General features: G+C 36.4%; 2 protein-coding genes and 1 long non-coding RNA gene across 3 annotated transcripts in view; 2 read left to right on the forward strand and 1 right to left on the reverse strand.

The window, feature by feature from the left end:
- Window positions 1-23,667, forward strand: part of LOC130563590 (uncharacterized) — a 64,112-nt gene that overhangs the window by 23,252 nt on the left and 17,193 nt on the right. The gene's annotated exons all lie outside the window — the stretch shown is intronic.
- Window positions 8,791-13,742, reverse strand: zic3 (zic family member 3 heterotaxy 1 (odd-paired homolog, Drosophila)). The gene is made up of 3 exons (XM_057349239.1): window positions 12,473-13,742; window positions 11,427-11,590; window positions 8,791-11,091 (listed from the first exon to the last, which is right to left on the reverse strand). The coding sequence occupies exons 1-3, from the start codon at window positions 13,470-13,472 to the stop codon at window positions 10,909-10,911; spliced, it is 1,347 nt and encodes a 448-aa protein (XP_057205222.1). The 5' UTR covers window positions 13,473-13,742; the 3' UTR covers window positions 8,791-10,908.
- Window positions 17,826-22,995, forward strand: zic6 (zic family member 6). Its single transcript, XM_057349238.1, has 2 exons — window positions 17,826-19,545; window positions 20,855-22,995. The coding sequence occupies exons 1-2, from the start codon at window positions 18,585-18,587 to the stop codon at window positions 21,469-21,471; spliced, it is 1,578 nt and encodes a 525-aa protein (XP_057205221.1). The 5' UTR covers window positions 17,826-18,584; the 3' UTR covers window positions 21,472-22,995.

The raw sequence follows: 23,667 nt of genomic DNA on the forward strand, positions 1-23,667 counted from the left end.
AAAATAAATCACAGATGAGATCATTTTGATATATAAATTGTTTCTCCTGCACAGCAATGAGATTAAATGGAGACCAGATTGCTTTAGCTTTAAGGAGTCCACTTTAAAGATGTACATAATTTCTGGAGCATGTTTCTTTAGAGATTAAAAGAAATCTCAACAATGTCTCAAACTGTGCAAATTCTTCTGAAACCAAATTATATTTTGAAGCTGCAATTTAAAACCTTTCTGGTTAAAATGAACAAAAATCAGTTATTGAGTACATAAGATCAGTGTTCAAAACTGTATCATTACCTTAAATCGGTAAGATTATAATGCTGATTTATAAATTCAGCTGTTGGGTAGGAGTTCTGGTGTTTGCCATCATTTGATAAAGACACACTTAAAGATAAGTACGTGAAGTAACCTACAATTGTATTTTATTTTTCAAAAGTATCGAACAGAAGTGCCGATACAGAAGCAACATATTTGAGAGATATGTTAAATTTAATTAGCTATGAAAGAATAACTGCTGAGCAAAAAAATCATCTTGGTTGTAAAGAAAAGTTTTGAGCAAATTAATAATGTCAGATTCTTCTTTATTGTATAAGAAACATTTATTTTATTGGCAAGCAGTATATCTAAAGTTAATTTTGCCTTACAAAATATTATCTGCTAGCTATTGTGCAGAAATAATCTTTCTTCAGTGGATGTGTTACTGGATTGTTATAGAGTTTATTGTGTTTGTCCAATTAATGGCTGCTATAGGCAATGAATTATTTACTTTCCATCCATGTAAGAGCAATAATTACATAGCTGTCCCTGCCTCTTCTGCAGGTCCCAATGCATGTCTCCATGGAGAACCTGTCAGTTCATATGAATAAAAAGGATATCAAATCACTCTTCCTGCTTTGCTGTCAAACTTTGAGAGGAAGTTATCCAAGATGCAGTTGAATTTCTGTTGTATGTGATGTTTTTAATGAGGGCGTGGTTCTGCTGTGACAGGTGTTGATGGAAACACCTGCATTGGAGGCAGGGTGAAAATTCGACAGCAGTTTTCATATAATGGCGTGGCATTAAGTGCTGGAACTTGTGTGGATGGTTTTAATTTTCCACCCACCCTTCCATTCCGGGTGCAACAACTTGCCATTAAGTTGACATTAAAATAAATAAAAAAATCATTAAATAATTAGTGGCTCTGCACAACAATTTATTTTGTTCCGCCGCTCCACTGGCCATCAAAAACCATCCTGTATAGAAGAAACATTGATGGTCAAAAATGTATTTAAAATAAATAAATAAAAGCATGGAAATAGCCTTTTACAGCTTTTTACTCATCAGCCATTGATTACTTTTAATTGGGGTGCAATTTTCTGTCCAAATTGTAGGAGTATGCATATGCATTGAAGACATGACAGGTCTAATGGCTAAATGAAAAGAAAATGTGTCAGGCAGGAATAGCGAGATATGAATGCGTGTCAGAATGACTGAGATGTGCACAATAAACGCCAGCCATGTCAGAGTAGGTTTAATATTTCAGATTCTTCAATCTTGTCCGTCACGGGTGTAACACATTTAACCTAATGTTAGTTTCCATCGTATCTTAAAGCACTATAAAGAACATTTTTACCTCAGAATTCCTTACTTGCCTCCCCAATACCATTTCGAATAACCGAAGATGAAGACCGAAGCATTACTTCTATATTCTAGCTGTAGATATATAATCTGTCATTCACTACAGTGATTTGGACGAGATGACATTTGGATCCCCTGTGGGAGTCTGCTTGTTGCCTAGCGCATGTGACATACAGACCAGTGATAACTGAAGCCACACTGACTGCAGCTGCTGTTAATGTATGTTATTAAAGGGTATAGTCATTTTTCCTGTAGTCTTGCATTTGGGGGGTGTTGGTTATCACTTAGTGTTCGTATTAAGAGACCATCAGGAGAGATAATGTTCCTGCATAGTCGAATGCAGGATTGAAAAGTGCAGTCAGAAGTAGCGTTTTCCGTATAGTGAAGACTTGAATATTTTAATTTATTCTGTACATGTGATTCATATATGTCAATTCATATAGAATTCACTGGTTAACAGGGTTTTTTGACTCCTCCATGGATGTATGAGTTTTAAAGAGTGGACTCTGGGTCTGTTTTAGGGTCCCACTCTGAGGGGGGCAGCTGGAATTATACATGGATTAATAATTGACATAGATTAACTCTTAATCTACATGTTCTGTCTGTCTGTCTACATGCTCTGCTCAGACAGTATGTCTGCTGGACTGTCCATGACTCGCTATTAAAACAAATTCTGGGGTGTTGTCTAAGATGTTTTTTACAATTCATAATTTTAGAGATGGTGTTTCAAGTTTCTTTCTGCTTTACCTCTAATGAGTTAAGGCTATATTCATATATGAACATGAATATACCCTTCATCACTATGTGAATGCATTTTGGGTGGGTCTACCAATGAAGACCCTGTGCGTATTTTAGAAATTCACCACTAAGTCATTATATTTTGTAGGGCTATTTGGCACAAAAATCTGTTCAGTTTTAGTTTTAAGTAGTGACAACTTTCTTTTAAAGCAGAGGGCAGTGTTGTCACTTAAAAATAAAATACACTGTTGTACACAGATCAGTTAATAGAAATAAATGCATGTCTAGAAGACCTCAGCTGTACAAATGTTGTTCATTCTGTTCATTACTCTTAAACAGAATTTTCTTGTAAGAGACATGCATAATTATTAGGAATTTCAAATAAAATAGGCTGTAAAATAAAAATAAATTAAAAGAACACAACAGAGTCTTGGTATACATTTAGCCCGTTTTAATTTAGCAATTATAGAAATGTTCTGTGAATGTAGCATGAACATTAGCCCCCTTCTGAGCTATTATGCTGGCTGTCTGGTGTTGCAATTTTACACTTCACCGACTCCGACAACCAGTCTACTTGAGTCTGACTGCCCCACATTTCACCTTATTTAGATGATGTTCCAAAATCATTCAGCAGACAGTCAAAAGTGAACAATATAATTCTCACGGATACACTGTGCGGTGATTTAGGAGATAGCGCGCATTTGAGAAAACAATCGGCCTGTGTTCAAAATGCGCCGCCAAGAATTATATTTGAAATCAGTATTCAGGCCATTTTCCTCCCAAACTTCCAACATTTTGGGTAGTTTATCATAGTTTTTCAATGTGTGGGGGATTGTCAGACTTCTTCACGTCGAGAGACTTGGACAGATGTCTTGGATCACTTTTATGTGAATAGCGGTTTGTTTCATTTCGCCTCTCCGTTAATTTACATTTACATTTAACAATGCATGTTTGATTTCGTGGTTAATGACTCCATCGAACTGGCAAATTTATATATTATTTATATCGCAAAAAGACACTGCAGGTATACCGCATTGATGTCCTGCTGCAGAATTTGCTGCTTCAGATTTAAATGGGCTGCACCCGTTTTGAGCGAGTGTCATTTTGTGTTGAATATGTAATTATTGATGCTTTTACCTAACTAAGCGATAGATATATAGATAAACGCTATATAAAACGTTAAAAAGAAAATCAAATCTATAGCAAGTATGAACTTTACGTTTTATCAACTAAAACACTTTAATGACTTTAAACTTCGCGTTTGAAGGCTTAAAACGATTACATTTTACTCCATCCTCACGGTTTCACTCATCAGAACACTTGACTTTTCAGAGACAAGGAAATTGCAGCAATCTGACCTATAGTACATGATTAAAGTTTTTTGCATTAATTTCGTGTGGGTTGCTCAAGTGTTTGCCAAGTGAAGTGTTAATAACTGTGCTCTGACTTTTCGTCAGAATTACAACCAGGATGCTTGTGACATCTATGACAAACACTGACATGAGGCTTTAAAACGGATTTTAATGCAATCAGAAAACAAATGCTCTAACAATCTCGTGCTCCTTCGTTATAAAATGTACTAGCATTTACATTTTCAGAACAAAAAGAACAAATTGATATTGCTTTGGCTTTGTTTTGAAATGCGGCTTGTCTGTGATCAATAGCTTTTTGTTTGAATGTTTATACTTTGTTTTACTTGTTCAAGGTATAAACGTTTTATAATGTTGCATTCAGTCTGGCGTTTTTGTTTATTTTACATCTATACCTTAATGAAATGCATTGCATTTTTTTTTTTTGTACAGTAACTAAATGATGGTTGTATAGTCACACCATTTTTTTCACACCAATTTTGTTCAGTCCATTTTCACACAGTCCAGACCAAGTAATTTTTCTCCTTAAAATTGGATTTTAAATTGACAGCCTTTTAGCATACATGTTTGATAACAAAAAAAAATACTCAATTGCAGAATTTTAAATTCTCTTTAAAATCTAAGTACATGCATTTACATTAATTTACATACCATCAAACATCAATACATTATTATATCCTCAAGAAACAAAACAAATACTAGTGAACTCTATTAAGTGTAGTATTAAAAATTTGTGATCGAGACTCAACAACAGCATAATTACAATGAATCTTTTATAATTAATAAAATGAGAAGAAAAGCTGTTAGTCATAATACATTGTAGTATGTCCCTCAAAAGGAAAGATGAAAAAGGAAGGGGGAAAACAATTACACCGGGGATTGGCCCTTGGGCACTGAGAGGGAAGCAGCATGAGGGACTGGATTGACTCTGGTGCACCTTTGGACCTTGCATTATCCTGGCATGAGGTCTCTTTGGCAATAGCCAGGCAATTTCCAACAGCACCTGCACGCTGCCCATCCCCCTTGATAGCCTCTATACCTGCACCCCAGTCGCCCACTCAAATGTTTGTAATGTTTTTTTTTGTTGGTGAACAAAAAACAAATGTGAGTTCACTGTTTTGGGGTAATAACTTTGCGAAAGAAATCATTCCTGCATAAGCAACAGTGTGAATCATCAGGTGAAAACGGCAAACAAGCTCATCATCAGGACTACTAAAGGTGCAAAAATGTGTGCGCAAAGATGTTTGCTGCACAATGAAGCAATGTTTAGTGCAAAAACGAATGAATAATCTTACACAAAATTATTAAATTCTTCATCTAAAACACATTCAAATAAAGTTATATACCTCAGTGGGAATAATGGTATTTTTAATTTCATGTTGTAATTTTCAAGGACCAAATAAGTTTTAAAGGAGCCTCAAAATGATGGCCGTGTCAGCTGGAGCAGAAGTGATACTTTCTGTCCCAATGATTATGCCTTTTGTATGTTGTTGCTTTGGTCCCAGTATTTATTTAGGCTTCTTTACCACCAACCACTAGCACCTGCTCTCTCACCCCCTGCCAGCCTCTGACCCTTGTTTGCAGGGCAGGCTAGAGATCTGCCTTTACTCTGCGTCTTCTTTTAATAAGTGACTCGGCATGATGAGAAACCACAACTCTGTGCTTTCAGACCTCAGAAAGAAACATGTTTAAAAACAATGTCTATATTTTTGTTTGCCTGTATGAGGAAAAAATGTTATGCTCTTGATCTATAATCTGCTTGGTAATCTTTCATGATATGACTAATATTGCTGATGTGGACATTATTATATGTAAATATTCAAAGCTTCAGTGTAACTAAAAGAAGGGAACATTATTTCAGCATACAGACAGAATCATATAAACTCTCAATTGTCTTAAATGTTGATTTTTCAAGCATAGAACCAACATACCAACATATATTTATGTGAATCAATCATATTTGAATATGATTTTGGAAAATGTGCCTACATATAATTTGATTAACATATGTTTTTACAAAATTAAGTGTCATGATAAGATAAAAGTACAACTCGGGTGAAATCTACACATTAGCAAACTTTTACAGTCGGACATTACAACAGCACTTTGGATTGCTTAACCAAAATTATTTAGGCTAGCTGAAGAAAATGAACAAACTCTGGTGGTTACTCCTTGATTTCCAACTTTGGTGCAATTTTTACATTTGTGAAACGAAAAATGGGAAAAGAGGTTTGATGCTTCAGTGCAAAAGAGAATGAATAATGCTGCATAGAGAGATTGATTTCTCTCTATTCTTTTTAAATTGCAAATGGATTGGGGGGGGGGGGGTCACTCGTTTAAACATACATAAGTGTGTGATTTTTTTTGGACAGGACGCGGCTCTGGGAATGAATCCTCACCTGTCTTTCTTTTATCATCTTCAATGTCAGAGGTTCGTTCTACAAGCCCCATAAGTCTTTTGTATGTATCAAAATTTCCCATGTGCAATAGACTCACTTCACTGACTCTAAAACATAATTCCATAAGTGGGCAGTTTAGTAAAAATGTTTAAGCACTTTCATAGCCGCCTACATTGATAACCGTTATATTTTTTTTAGGTTATTATGTTTTTATGGTTCTTTAGACCTGTGCTTACTGTTATTAGAAAGTTAATTAGTCGTATTTTAAGCTGCTGTTTAAGCAAAAATACAAAACAAAAAATGCTGACACAATACTGTTAATTTCCCATTGGAACAAACAATTAAATACATGTTAAGTAATTAATCCAATGTTTTAAGTCAAATCGATTTCACATACTCTACAACTTCAGTCTTTTAATTTTGTGTGGTAACCACTCTGGCGCAAACAGGCCGACACTCAACTAAAACATCCACTACCTAAAAAACAAGAACACAGAAGCATCAAATTTCTAAAGAAATAAATGAATCAACTGGCACTTGTTGGACATCTGAATATTCAATTTATTAGAATATAATCGCAATTTTAAATGCTTTTAAAACGATGAGATATGTAAATCAATTTAATTTCTTTATTTCAATGAATAACTGAGGTAAATGATGGCTCCATTTGCCTTGCTTTAACATTACAATGGGCTTGCAACACATCCAAAGTACATTTTGAAAGGACACATCCTGGATTAAGAGTCATGTTGAGCACTTTTGCATATTCATCGCTTTTCTGCAGGTGAATAATCATCGTAGAGCTCACTGAAAAGGGTTAATTGACGTGCAAATTGTCTCTAACTTTCACGATAACGTTGTAGCTAGCCTATGGTAAATAGCCAAAAAACGGCCAAATTTGTTTAGCTTAAGTGTATAACTTTGTGGACTTGAAAATGTAAACGTAACGTTATTTGGATTTTTAAAAATACATTTTACATATTATTTGTTCCTTAAATGCCTCATTGTATGAGCTATGTGTTTTAATTGTTTTTACTTTTACTTTTATGTTGTGTGTATGATGCAACTTGTTCCTCTGTAATTTGTTGGACCATTGAACGAATATGTATTTATATAGTAGTTTTAAAATGGATTAAAACTTACTGTTTACCTTTTGGTATTTTACAACACTGTAAAACCCAAGATCTCTCGTGGGTTGTTACAATTTGTTTGAAGCCTATTCTCGTCTGCATAACACTACTAGAATTAGTGTGCCTTAATAAGATGTATGTCACAGTGCATATTTAGGTGTTTGTAATGTTTACAAAAATATGTAAGGGTTAAAAGTGCATGAAAGGCGAGTAATAAAATTACTCATGAGACATGTTGTGCTGACTACAGCAAGTCAAGGTAATTTAGCTCCCGAGTCTATCAAGATCACGTACTCGGTTGCGTGACAAAAAGCGTTTGGAACCTGCTCATGTCGGTTTATCCTCTTAGTGCCACCCCGCTTAGCCAAGCTGTGTAGCGGGGCTTCAGGGAGGAATAGTTAGACGCTAAAGACCCTATAGTTGTACTGGTCAGAAGACTTATTATATCCGATAACTCCATGAAGTTTGTATTGTTTTTATGGCAAAGTTATGTTTTTTAATTTAATAACAAAAAATTGCGTGTTTTACTAATAATCCATCGTTAAATCATACCCGCGTTTATTTATACAAAATCCAGCCTTGTGTTTTGCAAATGTTTAGAAAAGCCAGAATGTATTTGAGATATATATTAGCCTAATTTATAAAATGATAGCACGTGACCGCGTGCCGAATTTCTGACTTTATTAGAAAATGCTTTTCTTTAGGTGGTGGTACGAGAATCAAACTTCTATTATATTAGCCTGATAGGATATTTTAATAGATCGCAGCCGTTTTAAACCAAAAATCAGAACGAACACACTCGGTCAGTATCAGCTGGTGCTTCAGTGTGCCTCAGCAAAACAGCCAGCGCCATGTTGTGACGTCACGAAGTATGTCAGAAAGGCTGGAGAAGAAAAATGTTGGAAAAACTGCGCTTGCGCATAAAATAACAAAATGCAGCGTAGATGAATTTGTAAAAGTGTTTGTATTTGAAGATGGGGGTGGTTTGGGTTTGGGTGGAGCCTAGGGCACGAAGGGAGGGGGGAAAAGCCTGTCAGGTCCCCCAAAATAATGTTTGCATATAGAGAACCCTTACTAATGCGAACTATGCAGGCTATAGCAGTATTTTTGTTTGTTATAAGTTAGCTCCAAATATTTAGCTCCGTTTACTATATTATTATTATTATTATTGTTGTTGTTGTCAATGGCAGTCTTTTTACAAGACATTTAAGGACTCTTCAGACTTTCTTATCTTATAAATCAATACTTCGGTAAAACTGTATGTCATGTTCGTTTCTGATTTGCATCATTTAAAAAATTACAAAAATAAAATTAAAAAAGCTTTTGCAACAATAACATCTGCCGCTTGGTGAATTTTTTTTAGGAATGAACTTCCACAGATACTCAATCGTTTGAAGACGGCTGTTAAAGCTACACAAACTACACAACTTTTTCGTCTCTTAAAGGAACAGACTGCTAAAATGGCGGCATGTTACTGTCAAGTTCAAGTGTGGTGCTGCCTTTGGAGAAACGGGCAGACCATAAGTTCACATGTGCAGAAATGTATCAGAAGAACTGAATGAAAGAACCGAGGTTCTCATTTGTGACATTTCAGGATTTCTTTTAATTCCAGTTCAAAATTTATTTTCACATTTTGTCATAAATAGTCTGTTAAACAAACCAACAAGCAATAAACCCACTTCGAAAAAAGTACAAGATTTTGCTGAATTTCGAATAGCAATGTTGAAGTAACATAATTTGCCTCAAATTGGCACAGTGACACAGTTCATCAATTGAACATTTGCTTTTCAGGAATAACTTGCATGACCCATTTCCTCCAGAAAATGTTACAAAATCACATTCAGGTTCCACTAGTACATATATGTTTGTAAGATCAGGGGTAAAGATACATTGAGGGTGACTGAAATAAATCTTTTATTTCTTTGAACTTAATGTATAGAAAATAGTTTATAAAACATATATTTATTAAATTATTTAAATAAATGTTTTAATCTATCACCATTACTTAAGAGGTACAGAATTCTTACGTTTGTTTTCAAAAGTAGTGCTGGTGGTTTGAAATCATGTTCACAATATATTTATATGCACATTTTTACATTCTTAAAAAATATGTACCAATGCAATGCTGTAACTGTGTTACTGAACACATTTCCCTCCTTATGGAAACTTCTACTCTTAATACTAAATTTCATCCACACATACAGTTACACATTTGGAGAGTTATTCACATAAAACAAGCACGTGTAATCAAATTCTTCTATATGTTATACCACAGTACAAACAGCACCCTATATTCACAGAAGAACTACATTTAAAACAATGCAAACTGACTGACAAAAAGTTTTATTTTGAGTTTACTGTTGTGACAGATCATTGCTCCTCTTTGACACATTAAACACAGACTTGCATCCACAAAGACAGTTCTGGAACCATCAAGAATGGAATACTATATGATTTAAATGGTTGTACCTTAAACCCAAGAATATAATGTCTTTAACAACGTCCAAAATTCAGGAATTAAGATTATGCTATTGCATGTATCTGATTTTAATGTGAGGTGTAGATGAATATAACGATCAGTGGGCATACACTTTTTATCTTATTGGGTTTTAATCATAGAGATGTAGTCTATACTGTGATGCTAGAGTACAAGAAAAGGGAGAGGAAAAAAAAAACAAAGAAAGCAATTTTGATAAGAACCAGTAATGTATTTCTCCTTATATGGCTGATTCATAAATGGTTTAAAAAATAACCCCAATGTTTTTCCTTTTCTGTTTATTCTGGTCATCTTATACGAAAATGTATTCTTGAACCTATAGATCATATCATGTCATGATATTAATATAATTAATACTTTACGACCCAGATAAGACACATATATTGGTTAAAAAAGGTACAATCGTATCGTGGGAACTTTAGAGCTGACTCCCCTTTTTATCGTTAAAACTGGTTATCAACTCAAAACTGTACAGTCTTGTTAGAAAACATTTCCATAAATATCATTTAAGATTCGGCTCTTTTGCCGATAATTAAATTACAAATGGATAAATATGGCATCATGGATATGTATTTACATTGTTATTAACAAAGGCAACGTTATATTCAAAGGTAACAATCGTAACCTAATACCACATGTCTCCACCTGAAAAAAGACTGGACAACAGATTTGACTCCATTAAACAATGAAATACATTCACGAGTAGGCTATATACTTATTTCTGATTTATTTTTTGTTCAAGTTCAAGACAAAGACTTTGGCACGTTTATTAAGACTGTCTGAAGTTTTAACAATCAATCAAAGGTGATGTGAGTGTCACATCAATATAAAACACCGTGAAATAGTATTCCTTTATCCATTATTTTTAAATATTTTTTTCAGAAAATACATAAAATGAAAAATAAAATAATCATCTGAAATCTGAAAACTAAAGGAAAATCATTTATTCTTAGAAAGTGTTATTTTGTTATTTTTTGCCTTGCTAGTTTTCTTCGAACTCGGAATAAAGTCAAATTTCGAATCCTGAGAATGGTCGAGGCCTGTTGGCGAACTCTCATTTCTTCCCGTTGTTGCAATGCCATTTTGAACGCCACAGAGTAAATTGTTTTTTTTTAAGGTTACTTCAACATTTTGGTCCACATTGGAGTCTGCTTGGAGCTTCAAACGTACCATTCATTAAAATTTGGTGGTAGTCCATCGCTGTGTGCAGACGTATTTTGCACGCCAGACGTGGGTGTTTTTGTCGGATCTTCAGTGTTCGCAGAAACTAGAACTGGCGGCGTTGACGACTCGTATCCAGAGCTCGCAGCCGGAGATGACTCTGATCCTTGTGAATCGTGTACCTTAAATTATAACGTTCATAGATGTATGACATACAGGAATGACAAGGCAATAACACGACTTTACACTTTACGCTTTAAGTTTAATCAGGCATGTCCAGGAATACATATTTCCTGATTCCTGTTGTGCATTTGTGATTTAAAAACAAAAAACACACTCAGGCCTGCTTAAAATGTATTTAACTCCATGTTCTGCATAACGCAATACACTTATATAAGGGCTTGTATCATATTAATTATGTAAACATTATTAAACATAAATAATGTTTGCAATGTTAATTGGTAATTAATGCAGATTATAAATATTTGCAAAACATTTATAACAAACTTTCCCTTACCTTCATGTGTTTCCTGAGAGAGCTGGGATGTGTGTAGGACTTGTCACACACTTTGCAGATATATGGCTTGTCAGATGTGTGCACGTGCATGTGCTTTTTCCTGTCGCTGCTGTTTGCAAAGCGCCTGTCGCAGCCGTCGAATTCGCATTTGAACGGTTTCTCACCTGCAAATGAGAGAAAACGCCGAGATTTTAGAAAAAATAACTTTAATGGATGCGCGGATATTCAGCATAACTTCCAGTTGTGGCATTCGAAAATATAGTTCATGCTGCACTCACATCAAATGGTCGGTTACACACACGCACACATTACTCCCCGAATTATTGGTATAGCCTTTATTTCTTCCCCAAATAGCCTTGTGCAGTTTTTTATTTCGTTTTAGTAAACTTAAACTGAATGAATGGTCATGTAAATTGGAATGGCTAAACAATTCGTGCACGTTTCCTGTCTGCCAAGCGTAACCATAGATGGTTTAAACGGCTTGCTTTACATTACATTTGAATCACAAATGGAGTCAGGTATTTAGACACAAATCCATCAACCAGACTAAATGGACATTGCCCACTTTACACTTTACCGGGCCAATTGTTGAACATTTTATTCATGCATTTACTGCATGCATTATACACAACGCATGCTATTACTATAACTATAGGCCACAGGCTTTACAAATCCAAGAGGATAGTCCATTCATAATTTCTCTGTGCAATCAGTCATGCAGTTTGCATGTTGACATTTTCATCTGTTGCAATGCATTTTGTCAAAATATTATTTTGCTCAACAGAACAAATTTAAGAAAACATTTCTTTTAAACTCGTTGTGTATAGGCCTATATAAGTAAACCAAATAATAGGCCTACGTAAAACTCCCTTAACATAATAATCAAGAAATTAATCTATAAACAATTTTCGTTAATTCTAAATTGAAAATTAGCGTTACAACAAAACCAATCTAAGCGAAAATTCAAATTCATTGCACTGCATTTATTAAATGCATGTAATTACTTTAAATTGGTTTGTGTAATTTAGAACGAGAATACGGCTTACCTGTGTGAGTTCTTTTGTGAATTTTCAGATTTTCAGATCTTGCAAAAATTTTTCCACAGCCGGGAAAGGGACAAGGGAACGGTTTCTCTCCCGTGTGCACTCTGATGTGGTTCACGAGTTTGTACTTGGCCTTAAAGGATTTCCCTTCTCTCGGACAATCCTCCCAAAAGCAAGTATGGCTACTCTGCTCTGGGCCGCCAACGTGTTCCATTGAAACGTGTGTTACCATTTCATGCATTGTGCTAAAAGTTCTGTCACAAGTCTTTTTGGGTCTGTTCATCTGATTCTCATCTATCCACTTACAAGACAATTCTTGCTTAATAGGCTGCCGCATGTATCTGAAGAAGGCCCCCGGACCGTGATGTGTGGGGACGTTCATCCCCATGTTCATATTGATGGGGTGGTTGTAGTTGTGGAGCTGAGCGGTGCCGTAAGGATCCGTACGAGGGCTCGCCACAGGTCGGTACGGATCCGGACGGCCAAAAATGTCCCCGCGTAAACCCAGGTGCATTTGGCTGTTTACAACATGTCCTCCTGGTGAAGTGTGGCTTACGCTCTGATCGTGAAGTCCAGGAAACAACAGATGTCCCGGGTTGTCCGAAATTCCAGGGGGCCCGTGAAGACTCCCAGCAGAGGCGGCAAAGATTCCATGTTGGGCACTCGGGGGTGCCGTCTCTCCGATGCCAGCGCACCTATTTCTAAAGAGAAAGTCCCTGGTCGAATTGAATGATCCACCAGCGTAAGAACCAACTTGCCCTCCGTGGTGGTGTCCAAGCGCAGCAGCGTATCCAGTAGCTTGCGGGGTGAAAGCCGATGTTTGACTGGAGGCGATATCATGAGTAACGGGACTGATCTTGAAAGCTGCCGAGTGCGATGAATCTGCAAAGGGACTTAGCCCCAGTCCCGGGTCTCGGTTTCCCAACTCATGGTGCCTCGGTGTTCCGAATCCCCCGACTCCTAGTGACGGGAACTGAGGAGCGCTATCAAGAAGCATAGTCATTGGGCTCACTCGAGAAAAGTAAGTAAAAAGGAAAACGAAAATAAAACACGAGAAACCCCAGCTTAGTGGAGTGTAGTAGGCAGGCTATAAACGCAGTACAATTTCACTCAAGCTCGAATAAAGTGAAAAAACGAAATAATAATCCCGAGTGTCTGTAAACGGGAGAAAAACTCCCGTAACTGGGATCCGTGAGAAGAGGATCAAACTTCCCCCCCTTTCCAGACGAATGATGTCCTTGGACTGATAAAGTCAATCACTCACTCCTTCCACATAAATGAGCTCGGGAGGCAGCTCTACGCTGGCCAATGAAAACGCAGCTCCTTTTTAGTCACGTGACAGCCAAGAAGGACGGTAATTGGCTACATGTTCCCTGATTGGCAAGCTTTGGTATTGAAAATGGCAGTTCGTTTCAGTGAGTAGATTTGATTGGTTGGTGTTGGCATTATTTTCAGGTAAAGCAACGGGACTTTATTTCGGTTTAGTTAGAAAGGCTTGTCTATTTCCCGTGCTTAGCACGTCAGCTGTTCCAAAAGTTACATAAACTTTTCAGCTGTTTGACAGTTAGCTTCACAAAACTTACTTTTGCAAAGCCTCGTTAAAATATTAAATCATAAAAGAAAAAATACGTTCATCAAGAATAAGCTTTTGGGTTTGTGTTATCCGTGTTATCAGATCATTTATTTTGTATAGACTTATCAGGTACAGTTATGGCTCTATCTGTAATTTATTTATTTATTTTCAGTAAGCTAGATATCTCTTGAAGCCGCTCGAACGTGCGTAACACATAGAGCACCCTTGGAGTAGGCTAGGCTACACAAGAATAAAATAAATGGAAAGACGGTCGCTACAAAAGAACTTTTCACGTCGCTAAAAGTTCTTGCTTTTGTCGAAGTTTCTCAGGGTTGCTGGTGACTCGCTGCAGGACACATAAAATCTGATCAAGTTCATAGACGCGTCGAGTGCTTCAAGCAGCGCTTTTTATACCTCCATGCCATTTCACGTCCCCTCTCCCCCTCAATCTCTTCTTGAAAGGAGCTCCCTTTTATATTTTAGAGATTAAAAAACAAAAATCTTTAAATCAGCCTCTCATTCTGCTCTAGTCGTCGGCTTCACGCTTTCACTTTCTCAAGCATACGTATAGGGCCATATTCTAATAGTTTTTAAGGTGAGTTTTTTTTCGATTTATTTATTATAACTTTTTAGTGTATTCATTATTAAATATATTTTAATGAGTTACATGTTTTGAGTAATAAACTAAATCGTGTAACCAAGACATTGCTATATGTAACCATACAATAGTTTTTAATAGTTCAGAAGTATTTAGAAACTAATAGTAATGTTAAGTAGTAACTATTCAATGTTTTATCCTTGTTTATGTTTTTCAGAATAGCTTACTGTTTTCTCCCCACATCATTTTACAAAAAATCATTAATGCGTCTTTTTAAAGATAAATTTTAACGGGGACTTTTAGCAATATAGATATCCATTTCCCACCATCTTTCGCAAACTCTGTCTCCCCCTCCTTTCTGCTGCCTTGTCTTTTTTTCGCTTTCTCTCTTCCTCTTACACAAGAACATGTGTGAGTAGCTATGCTATACTGACGATTTTTTAAGCTTTCGTAGTATACAGGCAGTTGCGTTTTCTACCCTTTCTAGATGTATACCTTGTATATGCAAATGAGGGCGCGCTTAATGTATTACGTTACATATATTCACTGTCAAGGCGTGGCTTGGAACATGCGTTTCATGCTTCCTCTATGCTGAATTGTTCAGTTCTGTTACTTACTATAATTCAGAATAGAGCGACAAAGGGCAAATGATGCCACGGGAGTTTTAGGGGCTTTATAAGCTGTTTTATATTGGACCTGGACAAAGAAAGTTTTGTCAAACAGTTTTGCTTAAATTGAACCAACTGCATATTTCTAGCTGTAACTGTACTGGGCGATTACATAAATAATCCAAATGTTTCTAAAAAATAATGCGTCAGGCCTATACCTATTAAATATTTGTACACTTAATGTTAACAATCTGTTAAAATGTCTCATATTAAATGCATTTCATTTACCCTATCACAAAATTGAATTCATTCTGTATTTGCTATTACCACAATTATGAAATTATAGGCCTACTCTAAATAACTTCATTATATTTTTTATTTTTTGAGAATCTACACCTAAGATAAGAATAACTTATGTTCTTGTGTTTGTAATTTTCATAGTCTTGTGGCCTTATCGCTGCTTTATATTGGGTGTTTTCCTTCTCGAAATTCTTCCATCTTAAACCTGTTTCGTATCAGCAGCTCTGCTGAAGAGAGTCCCTGTTTATCTCAAACACTTAATAAGTATGGAGTAATGCGATAAATGTGACACCTTCAATCAACATTTGTGTCTACAAAATTTATTAACGAGCATAAATGACTGGAAATTGAATTTGTCCAGCCATTAAACCATATGCAGCTTATTAGAAAACACAATCGGCTGTTAGCAGAATGGACTAGCGTAACGAGCAAAGAAAAACGCCGTCTATGCCCTGTGAATCTTTTTTTTTTTACTTATATTTTACTTGGGCTGTCAATTAGTGTCTATTAAAAAAAAAATTGCTGATCAAATTTAACGACATTAAAGAACCTATTAAATTCTTTGCAAAGATTAAAACTTATTCTGTAGTTAGTTGTTAACCCTAAAGATAGATTACATTTGAGAAACATACTGGGAAAATATTTTTCGTTGAGTTTACGTTTAGTAAGCCGAATATGTATGTGGTCATAAATCATTTTAAATGCATATTTCATAATATGAACTGTCACACTTAAATAAATGCTCTCTTGGATTGATATCTTGTTAAAACCAGTTACCTTTATGTATAAAATGCATATTAATTGAAATTATTTTTTTCATGACTATGTAGTTTGTACATTGTTTATGGTGATTGGTTGGTTTTTTCATCATTGTTGTTTTTTAGTAATGCAGCATTCTCTCTCTCTCTCTCTCTCTCTCTCTCTCTCTCTCTCTCTCTCTCTCTCTCTCTCTCTCTCTCTCTCTCTCTCTCTCTCTCGCTCTCTCGCTCTCTCTCTCTCTCTCTCTCTCTTTCTCGCTTTCTCTCTCTCTTATTGGTAATGTCTTAATTGTATATAACTTTTAGAATTGTGTTTGGATTGATTGCTTTGATTACTGCATATATTGGCCTATGTGACAGTGTGCAGAAATTATTTTCTTTTCCAGTAATGAAGATACAAAGAAATATCAACTGATCCGGAAGACTTGTGTGGAGTGGGAGAAAACTCTTAATTTTATTTTCTGATTTTGTTTTTTGAAAGCCATTTAACAGTTGTAGATATCAATTTCTAATATTTTTGCAGCTACATTAAGAACATAACAATGGCCTTTTGTTTTTCGGCTGTTGTATTATCTTTTATATAATTATGTTAATGTATTTTTATTAGGACTGTTGTAAATACAGTTACTGTACTCTAAGTAAATATAGCTCTCTTGTAATGTGTACACTGTCCAAGAACTTAATGTGTGGGAAGAATTGTAAGTAAATAACCCAAACTTATGCCCACTGAAATAAGGGGAGACAGCTTTCAGAATAATTATAAATTTAAATTAAACATTTAATGAAATGTAAAGAGAACAACCAGATTTTTTCTTAATTGGCAAGATCTCACTGGAATTGTGTTTTGTATTTTAATACAATAATATTTTAAGTTGTTATTTACACTTCTATTTTACCAGGTTCAAAACTGTAAGGATGCCACTCTTTTAGAGACTGTTTAGTCAATAGGTTTGTGTTGCAAACTAACCACAAATTAAACTGTTAACAAATTTGTTATTTGTTATTCATCATTCATGAATGAATGAACATCATTCATTCATTTAATTTACAGATTTGTAACTTCAGAATAATGTATCCGACAATAGCACATTGCATAAATGAGTCTACCTCCGTTACACACACTCGCACAAAATCAGAAAAAGTGTTTTCTACACAAACCTACACAGGTAGCCTATACAATATTTTTCTGTACAATAATCTACTGTACTATTAGCAACAAATCAATACACTGCGTTTGCAGATGTAAAAAACAATCTAGGCAATGTCTATCAAGTGTGCATGTCATTAACTGTCTAATAGCAAATATTTTGGCATTTACTGAAATAAAAGTAAATTATTTCCTCAATAAAAGTTTTTCCTCACTTCTGTAGGAAATGTCAAGCATGATGACACTTTTATATTTTTATGTAAGATAAAATGTTTACTTTATGCTGAATTAAGGTGCACATAATTCACTTGATTTTTCTTATATTTAAAATTACAGTCACTTGTTGTCTGTATGTTTTGGTTAAACACAATACCCAAAATAAATAAAATCGTATATTCAGCGTAATGTCGCAGTATTTTTCATGGCATACAATTAGGAAAATATTAATGCACAGAAATGTGTTATTGCATGTACTTTAAAAGTTTACGTGGCCAAAAAGGAATTTTGATTTCTCGGTTAATTTTGCTTTGGTTATTTCTATTCGAGGTTTAATGTGTTCAACTCTGTTCGACGTGAAATATATCTGTTGCTTAGCATTCAAGGCACATGCATTCATAGGCGATAAAATGCAAACATTTCGATGTTTTAGACAACGAAATTGCAATCTGCACTCTGGTTCTTTTCAGTCACAGAACAACCAATATCTGGCAGTGCGTGAGCGGCACATATCAAAGAATTTTCACTGAGATATTTGAAAACGGAGTCGTGTGGTGAACGCCTGCGTGTCCCTTTTAAAACAAATCCAGCGACTGTCAATCATCGCGCAATCCGACCAATCCCAAAGCACCGTTTTTTAAAAGCAGGTTTGCCTGCTGTGCTTTTATATTGCAGTATGGCCTGGTTCGGAGCATTTTACTACCACGGTTATTGCCACAAATCAAGAGGGCAAAGTGAACGGCATGGAACTCACACCAATTTTAACGGGTCCGACTTCTGCGTCTGAGCGATTTTCAGGCAATAACTGCACATGCAGATGATACGGCAGAGAAAATGGGGAAGAGGTCTGTAGGTAAATCTTGAAAGTTAAGGTTGGTTGATTTGCCAAACCCTCAGCCAAACTTGCAACAAAACATGACAAGCCTGTCGCGGTTTAGTGGCTGCCCTCTTTCTTGCGTCAACCCTGGGGAGAGCAATGCTGAACCCAGCGTGGTGCTGCCACCTTTGGCAGAGGAGCACACGGGGCACCCCACGGGCAGTTCCTTTAAACTCTGCCCCTCGCAAAATTTTCGAGACTACCACGAGACGAGGGCCAGTGCATATGTTGACCACTCGGTTACCCATTTTCCAGACCCTGGATACACCAGTCACCGCTTAGAACCCAGTCCTCGGGGCATTATCATTGGGACAAATCTGTCAGGATCAGGCATGGCACCAGTAACTGATCAGCTGGCTTCCAGACCCAACCAACATGGCACTATTGGAAGGTACCGTGATCTCCACGGCTATAGGGATGGCAGGAGCCACGCGTTCTTCACCAGCTATCAAGAGCAGGCCCATGGCTCTACAGACGCAACTCGAGATCTCAGCGGCCAAATGATGTTGGGTCTTCCAGGAGATATTCTCTCACGAACGCACCCATATGGGCAGTCGCTCAATTGCCCCAGGGCCAACAGTCAGCAGTTAGTTACCCAGTTTTTGGAGTTCTATAAGCCTCTGAATATGGCCATGCAGCGAGGTGGGGGTGATGCCTTTCTCAGGTGCTCCCGGCAGAATGTGAAGCACGACCTTGTCTGCAAGTGGACTGACGGCCAAGAGGGCACTGGCAAACCGCCCTGCGCCAGGAATTTTGGGACCATGTATGAACTTGTCACCCATGTGACGGTTGAGCATGTCGGGGGACCCGAGCACTCTGACTACGTTTGTTATTGGGAGAATTGCCCAAGAGACAGAAAGCCTTTCAAAGCCAAATACAAGCTCGTCAACCACGTCAGGGTCCACACAGGAGAAAAACCCTTTCCTTGCCCTTTTCATGGATGTGAAAAGGTTTTCGCCAGATCCGAAAACCTCAAGATACACAAGAGAACGCATACAGGTTAGTTGAAAACAGTATTCCAATAACTTTATCATGATTATTATTATTAAAGACAGCCTTCAACGTTACATAATTAAGATGGACTTCGGAGTGACATTTTTACTAACATAATTCGTCAAGCTAAGACGGAACTCAGTAAAGCGTAGTAATTTGCTATTTAATTTCTGTACCGGTATAAAATATTTGAAATATTTGTTTCACACAGGAATTCACGTGTTTAAAACGTTTCGGTATGTCCAGCATTATAAAATTTGTAGCATAGTCCATTTTCTTTCAGTCAAATGAGTCTATGCTAGACTTTAATTAGCAAAACACTAATTACCCTTTTAATAAATTATGCACATTGCTTTGTTTCTTCTAACTTCTGGTGCTGATATTATCGAAATCATGGTTTATTTAGTTTTCAGCGTTATGCTGCAATATACTTTTGTGCTAGTGAAATAAATCCACAGGCCAGTTGTTTGGGTGCCTCTCATTCATGCAGTGAAAATAAATAAATAAATTGTGAGGCACCGGAGAGCTGTGACGTAGCGTTTACGCAAGGCGCAGCTGAAGTCTCTACTATGATAGTGTGCTCGAGCTGTGTACGCACACCAAGCTTTGAATCAACTAAATCTGACGTCACGCTCATCCTTAGAGTAGACAGATCAATGACAAATATGTCATATGTTATATACAATATCTTGTACACTACGTGGAATAATTTAAATCACTTTTTTTTCAGTTATCGATGATTAAAACTATTTATCTTCAAATTAAATTTTTTTAATTCTATTTTGTCTCCATGACTCACAATGACTGAATGAATGCACCTTTAAAATATTTTGGGCACTTTGCTCTAAGTAGAAACTACAGAATGAAATCCTGACACTTCATGAAACCTTGCTGTTTACTTTGGATTAACAGAATGCTATTTAACTATTAGTTCTTAATTTGTATTATTTTTTTGTTATATTATCAATTGTCGGATAAAAAAAGTTAAGCCTCAAGCCTGTTTGAAATTGTGAACCTATTAAAATGAAAATATTAAGAGACATCTTACGAAATGATAAATAAAACATTTTCACTGTTTTAAGAGAAAGGAAATTAAAAAGAGGCGATTTAATATTTTGTTCTCCATTGCTTGCACAATGTTTTCTGCACAGTTATATCCTGCCCTTTTATCCTGTTGAATGTCTGGAGCAGCACAATTTTGTTACAACATTCTGTATTACACATTTAATGACACCGTGCACTCACAACTGATGAGCCACGGTTGACTGTACATCCCACCCGTAACTCGCGTTTCCCCCCTCCTCTGCCCGTTTAGGTGAGAAACCGTTTAAATGTGAATTTGAGGGCTGCAATCGGAGATTTGCAAACAGCAGTGACCGGAAGAAGCATTCTCACGTTCACTCCAGCGATAAACCCTACACGTGCAAGGTCAGAGGCTGCGAAAAATGTTACACGCATCCCAGCTCCCTGCGCAAACACATGAAACTGCATTGCAAGGCCTACATTGCCAAAATCGGCGAAGACGACGAGCACCTTGTAGAGGCCAGGTCTCCTGAGGTGGTAGAACAAGAAGACACGACTGTCTCTAACGCAGTGACGCGAACGATGACTGCCCCATCCCAAGAGACTCTGTCCCCTGAGACACGACCTGAGTCAACTATGAGGTCCCGTTTCCATCACACGTTTGAAAACAGTCTGGACTACACCGCACATAGGCCACAGTCCATTTTGGACCCTCTGTTGCTACAACGGGGCACTTTTAGACCTGAGTCTGTACAATACCAATGTAATCAACCAAGCCACACGTTCGCACCCACACACAGGACGTTTGCGTCCAACTCACCTTTCCAAAAAAGTATTGTAAATGGCTGGTATACATGCCACAGCGCAGTGGACACTTTTTCACCCAAACACTGTAACAGTGATTTATAATGCTTATAACTCAAACCGAAGCGAGTGTATTCGGGGTGTTAGGGCACGACTGGATGCAAGAGATGGAAAGTTTTCCTCATCATATAACGTTGTCCCACAGGTTGACTATATAGTGCAATTTGTGTAAATCAAATGTACTTTATCTGTTGTAGGCATTCTGTTCTTCTACTGACGAATTATATATGTGACTATTCCTAAATTGTAAATAACTGCTTACCCTTGGTCCGCAGTGAAGCAAAATATTGCTAAAAATATATGATCTCATAAATAGGCTAGTATGATCTTAAACGTTATTCTTTATTAAAGATAAATCACCTACACGATTGTAGATGCATTAAAATGTATAGGAATAAGTTATTTCTGCCGAGGATAAAAAATGGCGCATTATTTCGAGGTTCTGTGGTAGAGCGTGGCCTTCTGTGACGTATATTAGAAAGAATCTTGAAGTGTTTGAAACATGATTAATAAGCTACATTTTTTTTTGTAAAGAAACGTGCCTTTGAGTGGTTTCTTCTTAATGATATTTTCTGTCACACAATAGATCGAATATTTCCAGTCTTAAGTACATCGTTTGAATTGATGTATTTGAATGTATGTGTAAGTGAACCCATCAGTGCTTAAAGCTTTTACGTTTTATTGAGAGATGATTATATGTTAAGGTTTTTCACACTTTGTAAAATCGCTCTTCTTTTAATGAGTGTATTTTATATGTGATGAGACTTCTGTAACAATTATTCAGTTTACTATTCCAGATTTGAGTCCCCATCACGATAATTAAATTGTTTAATTGAAATTGTACTGTATATACTGTACAATTCATTATGCATTCAAAGTTTCATTAAAGTGTCTTTATTCTCTTTGATCAGACGTGTGATTTAAGAAAACGTGCGGGAGTCCCACAAAGCTTTTGAAATGTATCTCTTTATCTATGGATATTTATTCTGTTGGTTTAGGCATTTTTACACCAGTGTTTGTTTAATTTTGCAATAAAGTTTTAAACTTAAATATTTAAAAAATATAAAAAATAAGAATTGAAAACGTGTTTGTGGAAAGGATTTAATGGCCGAAACATGTTCCACATGTATACTCTTTTTTTTAATCACTTTGTCCTGCCTTAATTCTTAGGTCATCTGAACTAGTCTTTTATGCGAATGATATGGTGTGATTGTTCAATATGGACTTTTAGCTATGTAACTGTCGTGCCATATGACATGTCCCAAAAAAATCAAGGATATAGGCCTCGGATTTATGATCGCACTCCGCATTTAAAGGTATCAGTGCCACCGCTTTTCACAGGAAACGTAACGTTGCTTGCCTAGAAATTTTAGAAGTTTTATTTTTCGAAACTTTCAAAACTTTTTCTGATTTTCTGTGAGACTGTAAGATTCTGTCAGCCTTTTAATAGAGCTGACAAAGGGCATAAATCCTGTTTCAAGTAAAGTCGTCTGTAATCTCACTTTTGCTGTCAAGAACCATGTTTGATGGTGACGAATGAAATAGTAGGTTGATATTAAACAGAAAATATCAAAACAGATGGTTGTGCTTTTTGAACCCTCAAATAACCTGCCTGCATATCATTAATAGCCTTATGTTACTGTCCCCATGGTATTGAATTGATAACCTGGATAATTGATTAGACATTTTAAATTAATCCATTGCAAAGAATGAAAAATGATATTGATCTAATTTTGATAGTGGTCCAGTATAAATGTAATGTTGGAAAGATCTTGATATAGTGTTTTAGATGGTCTAGTATTCTGCATTTCTATATTTATTGTAGTAGCTGTAGCTTGTTATTTTGTGTAATGGTGTGCAGTGGTGGGATATACAGTACTGTAGGGTGGCATTTTTGGCCTGGCTTTACGCCATGTGCTCTGAAGCTGATAATGATCAAGATGCATTACACTTTAAAAGGCTCATTTCTCCCCTGGTTGGTTATTACAATAATACAAATCATTCTAAAGGCCCAGGTCTGACTATCAGGAATGGTGCCTTAGGCCACCGATCATTAGAACATACTTATAGAGAGAAATTGCAGAAATATTAGTGACTACAGAATGTAGCCCATGTCCCTGTTTCTTAGGTTCAGAGGTTTAACTGGAAAAATGTTTTTTTAAAACCTGTGGAGCTTCCATATGTTAATCTAACTTGTGAGATTTAATGTTAATTCCAGAGATATGATAAATCTTTAAGAAC

Source organism: Triplophysa rosa, linkage group LG13, assembly GCF_024868665.1.
Source record: "Triplophysa rosa linkage group LG13, Trosa_1v2, whole genome shotgun sequence".
In the NCBI taxonomy this organism is placed as follows: Eukaryota; Metazoa; Chordata; class Actinopteri; order Cypriniformes; family Nemacheilidae; genus Triplophysa; species Triplophysa rosa.

Bases quoted from the DNA above. Each gene is read 5' to 3' on its own strand.
- zic3 (XM_057349239.1), bottom strand. From the start codon at position 13,472: ATGACTATGCTTCTTGATAGCGCTCCTCAGTTCCCGTCACTAGGAGTC. The intron at 11,591-12,472 runs GTAAGCCGTATT...TCTCATTTGCAG, and splicing joins TCACAAAAGAACTCACACAG to GTGAGAAACCGTTCAAATGC. The intron at 11,092-11,426 runs GTAAGGGAAAGT...TTATAATTTAAG, and splicing joins CTCTCAGGAAACACATGAAG to GTACACGATTCACAAGGATC.
- zic6 (XM_057349238.1), top strand. From the start codon at position 18,585: ATGACAAGCCTGTCGCGGTTTAGTGGCTGCCCTCTTTCTTGCGTCAAC. The intron at 19,546-20,854 runs GTTAGTTGAAAA...CTGCCCGTTTAG, and splicing joins ACACAAGAGAACGCATACAG to GTGAGAAACCGTTTAAATGT.